The sequence below is a fragment of the Buceros rhinoceros genome, unplaced genomic scaffold (assembly GCF_000710305.1).
Source record: "Buceros rhinoceros silvestris isolate BGI_N320 unplaced genomic scaffold, ASM71030v1 scaffold15765, whole genome shotgun sequence".
In the NCBI taxonomy this organism is placed as follows: Eukaryota; Metazoa; Chordata; class Aves; order Bucerotiformes; family Bucerotidae; genus Buceros; species Buceros rhinoceros.
The window spans coordinates 55587-62745 of record NW_010413591.1 but is presented as its reverse complement, the minus strand read 5'-3'; the positions used below and the strand labels follow the sequence as shown (position 1 = coordinate 62745).

General features: G+C 44.7%; 1 protein-coding gene across 1 annotated transcript in view; it reads left to right on the top strand.

The window, feature by feature from the left end:
• The window catches only part of ARHGAP22 (Rho GTPase activating protein 22), a 39901-nt gene extending 33454 nt beyond the window's left edge, over positions 1 to 6447 (top strand). Inside the window, exons 6-7 of the mRNA XM_010136816.1 lie at positions 792 to 1689; positions 5893 to 6447. Coding sequence (XP_010135118.1) covers positions 792 to 1689; positions 5893 to 6121 — 1127 coding nt within the window. The 3' untranslated portion in view covers positions 6122 to 6447. The remainder of the gene's footprint in view (positions 1 to 791; positions 1690 to 5892) is intronic.
• The last annotated feature ends 712 nt before the right edge of the window (positions 6448 to 7159 follow it).

Sequence of the window (7159 nt, the reverse complement as noted above, 5' to 3'; positions counted from 1 at the left end):
CCAAGATTTTCCTCTTTTGTAGAAAATGCTTTGTATTAGGTTTGGTAAGTTGTGTTCTCTGTTAGTTCATACTGGTCTACTCCACATGACAACTGCTGTCTGTGGATTTAAATAACTGCAAGTACTTTCTGTACTTGCTGTATACCTCCTGCAGGTGCACGTATCATAAATATGTCATACTTTCTGCAAGTTTCTCTGTACACTGAGTGCAGCAGAAGGCCTGAGCTGAAACTTCCGGTTCTTCTCTAAACCCTAGTTCTGGCTCTATTAAGATTATGAAACTGGGTGCAATGTAGTTGTGGAAATCTGCTGGTTCCGGAAGCTGGACAGAGAGGTGCTCTATCCCAGCAAATAGGTTAGTGTTTTCATGATCTGGCATGCATCTCTGCACATGGTTACGCTGTCCTGCACGGATGCAAACCCTGAGACTAATGTGGTACAGACATGCCCTGTTTTCCAGGTGTCCTCCTTTGCTGCCATCCTCAAAGCTGTCCTTAAGCAGGCCTGTGTATTCATCATTGCTAGCGGTCATTTGTGCTCAGCTAGTTCAGCTCTGTTCACAACCTTGGCTGATACCTGCATCCTTCGCAGTCCCCCGTTCCAGCAAAGGGATTCCTGTCCCTTGCAGTACTGTACAGAAAGGCCCAGAGCAGTTACCTGTGCAGGTGCATTCGATGCACAGTGGCCACAGGCTGGCCTCACAAGCAGCTCACAGGCCATCTCCCAGACGGGGGCATTGTCTCAGGTCTTCCATGTCTCATCAACTGCTTGCCTTTGTTTTCTCCCCACAGGCACCTCACTAGTTCAGCACCTGATGACAGTGCTGATAAGTCAACAGGGTCAAATCTTTGCTCCTCAGGCAAATGTTCCAGGGAGCCAGCTGGAAATCAGACCTGTGCGCCAGCGCAGTACTGTGGAGTGGATCTCTGAGGAGGACGGTGAGGACAGCAGGTCAGAGAACAGCATTCCCAGCCCCACAGATATGCCTTCTAGCAATGCTGTGGCACTAGAGGCCACTTCTGGACCTGCAGTGAAAAACACTCCTTCAGAGCACGGTGTCAAATTGACTCAGCCTGCCACCAGCCCCAACAAAAGAGTGCAGACGCTGCCTCCATGGAAATACTCCTTCCGCCAGCCGGGAGCACGGTCTGTGAGTCCAAAGCTGGGCAGCTCCTCCTTAGATATCCCCCACATCTCCTCCAGTGGGAACTGGTTGATGAACGGACTGTACTCCCTTCGAGGCCATCGACGGACAGCCTCTGGAGAACGAGTTAAAGACTCGTGTTCTTCCCAGAGACTCTCTACTTACGACAACGTCCCTTCATCCAGCCTCTCCCTTAGCACACACAGTATGGCCAGCACCACGTGGTCCACATCATCATGTGAAATCTCTGTGATGGACTCAGTCAGCAGCTGCCCAGCCTGCCGGGCCAGTGACTCTTCTGCTTTAAGCTCTCTCAAAACTGAGTGGGTAACTCAGGGCTCGCTGTCTCAGAGTGAGGTCAAGACTGCAGATCTGGAGAACAGTATCGACAGGTTTGAAGCATGCAGCAGCAGTAGTGAACAAAGCAACCCAGCTGCAGCTTCCAGAGACTCTGTCAAATGCTCTAGGGCTTTACAGAGCTTGGTGGTGGAACTAAAGACTGAACTCAGCAAACAGAGGACTGAGTACGAGACTAGTATCAAAAGGTAATGTCATCTGCAGGGGGGACAAGGAAGTTGTCTGTCAGCTTCATCCCTGTTTGAACACGGGTGTGGGCTACCAGGCATATCAAGTTCTTGAACCTGAAGTTTGGGTTTGGAGACAGCAGATTTGGTTCTCCTCTTTCCTCACTGCTCTTTGAATCCAACTTTTCTCTCTCTGATCTAAGACAGGATCAAAAAACTGGGATTTCCATCACACAGGAATTTTATTCTATTTCACATTCTGTATTTTCACTGGAAATCAGAACTACACAGGTAATGCCAAAGTGTGCTCTTTGTCAGTGTCAGAAACAGCAAAGTAAAGCAAACATCTTGGAGACGCAGGGTGATCAGGCCTTAACAAGGAACTCTGCTGGTCTGTGCAGGTGCTGAGATTTCTACCAAGTCAGTCTGAAATTGAGGGCTTCTTGCTGCATTTCCCAGCTGAAACATTCTCCAGGGAACTATTCTCCTGGCTGTTTTCTTTTTTGTGATGGTGGGGCTGCATCTCAGCTACAACATTTTCAGCAACTCTTTTGTGTTGAATTTCTAGAAACCTTGCTTTTCATTTTTTTGATGTAGATCACTCGTAGTGATCCTTTACTCACATGGCAGCCACTAACTAACTCAAAGCAGCAGCAGATACTGCAAACTGTGTAGTTCTTTGCCCACGCTGTTTACTTACTTACACAACTGCAGCTGCTGGCGCTGTAATTTAGATCTGTGCTCAGAAAAGTTCCTTCCAGTTTTCAGGAGAGATATGTGATAGGGCAGGGGCTATAGGACATTAACTAAGAAGTAAGTAATATTTATGCATGTGAGTATATTAGGTCTGATGATTGTAAGTGCGTGCTGAATAGAATGACTTTCAGGCAAGTGCTCAGGGAAATATGCTCACACTGTTACAATACAGAAGAATCATCACTGGCCTGGGCTCTGCAGCACTGGTGCTTGGCACTGAACAAGGGCTAGTCCTAGTTCTTACAAATAATGGAGGAGGTTTAAGGTGTTAATGTTATACTTCAGTTATTAAAACTCTGGTAGCATTTACACGCCTCAATTTCCTATCAGTCTCCCAAACGTGGTACCAGAAGCACCTATGACTGCAGGGACTGTATAGCACAAGCTTTAAGTTATGTTTGTTGCCTCTTTTTTTTCTTGTTAATGTCTCAAAAAAGTATCTGAACTGTGATCTCTTCCAGTGAGACCGCTGTTAATTTCATTTGCTGCCATTCTGCTTTATATTATGATTTCCTGTGGTGGTGGTGGCTTGCTAGCCTCTTCTGCCTGGCAGCTTGTCTTCTGCCTCTTGCATCACAATGCTCTGCCTTGATGTGTGAAGATGGAAAGAATATCAGGCCACACAGCGGTTTCACTTCCCACCTAACATCACAGAGAGGGAGAAAAGCTTACCCCCTGCCTTGGTGTGTTGCAGGTAGAAGAGCTGGTGAGAACACCACCAGCTGCAGTGTTGAAGGAGGAGTGTAGTTCGTGGCTTACTGGGTTTCTTTAGAGGCCTTGCTGGTTGATACAGAACTGCAGGGCAATGAGGGTGCATGCCTTGCATTTAATTCTGCAGAGTTGCCCTGGCAAGCCTTGTTGCAGGGATACAGAGAAATAAACAGAGAGGAGACCAGGCTACAAAACTTGGAAATGTGTATCTGCACATTTTTACCGGCTGCCTGGGAGAAGAGATGGCTTTCCACCTCTTATCAGTAGAACTGTTCCAATGGGACCTTCAGCTGTTGACATCAGAGACATCCAGGAAGGCCTGTTCTTCATTGCAGCTGTTGAGCAGTTTCAGCTGCTTCAACTCTAACAACCACCTGCATTTCCCCACCAGCTGGACAGGGACAGAAAGCACTGTGGCTGGAAGGGAAGACTCAGAGTTGGCCAGGTCTCATACAGCAAAACAGCTAAGAGAAAAAAATGCCTAATGAACTCATAGTTTCATACAACCAGGCAAGATGCAATCACTGCCTTTCTGCATTAAGCAGGATGACTCCAGCTGTTCAGGATTACAGCCTGAAGGCTCCTGCTGTCAAGTTTAAGAATTTCAAGCCAAGTTTTTCAGCTCTCAAAATTTTTGCAATGATGTTTTTACTACATCTGCAGCAAATTACATGTGCAAAAAAAAAAAAATGTACCCTTTGAGACGGCATGAAAGTCTGCTTCTGTGGAAAGACAGGAGCTAGCTACCAAAGAAAGGAGGCTGCTTAGCAGGGAAACTTCAGGCTGCCTCACCAACTTTATTGAAGATAATTTAGTCCCCCCAAGTGATAATTAGTTCCTTTACAATTGTACCTGTGCTTGCGTAGTTTGCAGAAGTCAGTGTGTGTAGCAGGGCATGTTTTAATGAAGCAGTATGAGCTTTTTGTTGGCATGTACATAAATGGAGGGAAAGCAGAGTCAGTACCTGCCTGGGGCAGAGGTAAGGAACAGTTGCTGATGGAAAAGCTGTTATTTATCATCATCAACTGCCCATTTTCTTGCTCTTAGTCAGAGGGAGGCAAGTTTTATGGCCTTCCTGTAACCAGTCTGTTCCAGAGCATTTCTCCCTCAAGGTTAGGACAATAATTATCAGGCATTTTCTGTTGAGTTTCAGTAATTCACGTTTACCACCTGGGACTCTTAAGAAGCTGGAAGTATCTTAGACAGGACTGTGATGATTTGTGTGTAGAAACACAGTAAGTACATACTGTGACCTGATGTACTCAGAACGTGGACAGCTAGTCAGGGCTGCTGTAGCTGACCTCTAAACCTTGTGGTAGAAAATTTAATTGGTAGCATGTAACAGAAACGTTATAAAAGGGGGGTGATGAGGGAACATCCTGGCTTCAGAAGAGTCCTCTTGCATTACAGAAGACAGCTGAGTGATAAAGAGTCTGCCCTTATCGATCGGCAGTTCTTTGCAGACATAGTGTGCACTTCTGTTCACGCGTCAGTACAGCTGTTGATCTGCTGGGTTTGGTGATCAGAGGTTTGCCTGTGACTTCCTCAGTTGTGGAAGTTGTGACAATGCTCATAGTGTCATCCTTAGCTGTATGCGAAGGAGTGCTTTAAGGGGATGCACTGCATTACCTGTGTAATTGCCTCTTGGTAGTCACAGGATGGAATCCAGACCCTTCTGGGACTGTCACAAAGCCCCCCTGCCTTTCTTCTTTCTTGTGGAGGCTGTAGCATGCCCTTGTTGAGAGTGAGTCATTTACTCTGGAAAAAAAAACCAAAAAAACCTTGTTCACAGTTTCACAGGGAAACCAGGCACCCCAGTTTCATAGCTGGGTATTACTCTGATCAACGAACCTAAGGGGTGGGGGTGGGTTTCTTTTGGCTTTGGATTTTTTTCTTTTTCCTCTTTTTTCAAGTTAGAAGCAGGGGGCACTTTTTCTAGGAAAAGACTGATTTTTAAAATCACCCTTTCTGAGTATTTTAGTGATCAGAAATTCCTACCTGGATATCCTCCCTCCTCTGTATTAACACCACTGCTTGATCTTGTGGTTAGGAGAGATGATGGTGAGACAGCAAGTGATGTGCCTTCTGTGCTTGTTTCAGATCAAAAAAAGTGAACATTGTTCCTTGATCTTAAGAGAAAAGCTCCAAGTCTTGCATTAGAGCTTGGGGCACAGAAAATTTAAGGGCTGTTCTTCAGCTTCTTCCTCATATGAAATGTTGGGTTTTGTAAAAGCTTGTACAGTATTAAAAACATTTATTCCCCCATCCCCATGTCAGTGATAAACTGTACAAAGAATACCGTGAAATGGATGGCGAGGATGACTGGGACCACATTCCTACCTGGCCTCCAAGGAGGTTCCTCTGCACTGCCTATCCATATAGGGAAACAGAATCAGGATAAAACCAGAGGTTGCAAGATTATTTTGGAGGTATGCATTTGAATTCAGGAGTTCATACATCTTCAGACATTCAATCTATCTGTTGCCCAGAAGTGACCAGTCGTTTCTAAAATTTGAACATGTTTTCTCAAGATGCAAATAGAGGAGGCTCCAGCTTTCACAGCACCTCTGTCCTTAAACTCAACATTAATGAAATAGCAATCAGTGCCCTCCTTTACAACTTCCTCTTAGAATGAAGATATTTTAGCCTTAAGTGGAACAACTTGTATTTATTAGTGCTATATCAGCAGTATTTATCCAGCCTCTTAAAAAAATACTTTTTTCTCCCCCCTCCCTGTCTCTCTTCTTTGATTTTAAGAATTGAAGAAACAAGTGCAGACCTGAGGAAACAAGTGGATAGGTTAGAAGAAGAACTGGACCAAGAAAGAAAAAAATACACGATGCTGGAGATAAAGCTGAGGAATTCTGAACGTGCCCGTGAAGATGCTGAGAAGAGAAATCACCTCCTGCAGAAGGAAATGGAAGATTTCTTTTCAACGTTAGGATGTTTAACTGTTGGGAGTCAAAGTGCTAAAGTCCCCAAGTAGAACAAGCTGATGTACAGCAGAGAAAATTCTGTTTCTGGCAAAACCCATGAAAGTGCACATTTTGTTGTGATTATACTCATGTGTCATGAGTAATTCTACAGTGATTGTGCTCTCAGTGACACTTGCTCTGTTGCCTTCACATGTGCTGCAGTATTTGGCCCAGCTGACAAAGACTGCTAAACATAATGCTTCAAAGTTTAGATGTCAGGTTGCCAAGAAAGAGTGGGCACCCTTTTTTATCCACAAATCAAAAGACACTGTTCCCCACAGCTGAACTGCTGCTGTCTTCAGACTTACTGCACCATCCTTTTGCTGGCTCAAGGACAGCGCAAAGTCCTGCAAGGTGGGGGGGGAATGGATGGCCAGAGCAGATGGACAGGCTGAGCCTGGAGCCGAGGGTCTCCTATACTTGAGCTTGCAAAGATGGCACCTCCAGTGTATCAATGTGGTTTAGCATATGGATTTCATGATGTGGGGTTTTTTTTCCCCCCCTCTCGCTACATAAAGTTTGTTCAAAATTCTCATTCCTTACAAATTTCACATTCCTTAAAGTGGCATTATTTTATGAAGACACTGTGAAAACAAAGTCTACACACAAGCTGAAGATACCAAAATCCTGACAATTCACTAAAATTGTCCCTTAGCCACCAGACAGTTCCAGTGTTTCACAAAAATGCAACTTACGTGATTAATCAGATCAGCCACACAAACTACATGGAACTTTTAATATGCATATTTTGCCCTAGGTCTATCTAAGGGGGTTTTGAGCCAAAAACAGAGCAGCATTAGCTGCAAGAGAAAAAAAAAAAAGTCTCATGAGCTGAGATATGCTGATCAGACATCAAGGCAGAATACTGATTCTTATCATCAAAACCTATCCAACTGCTGCGGGTTTTTTTATCTGTAAAACTTCAATAGCAAAACCCATGGTAAGAGAATTTAGAGCAATGTGTGTGTGGGAATCTATCTTTAATCTCCCCGGGACAATTTACACTTAGCTGCCTTGGAACATTTCTCATGACACCAGTTGATTTTTTT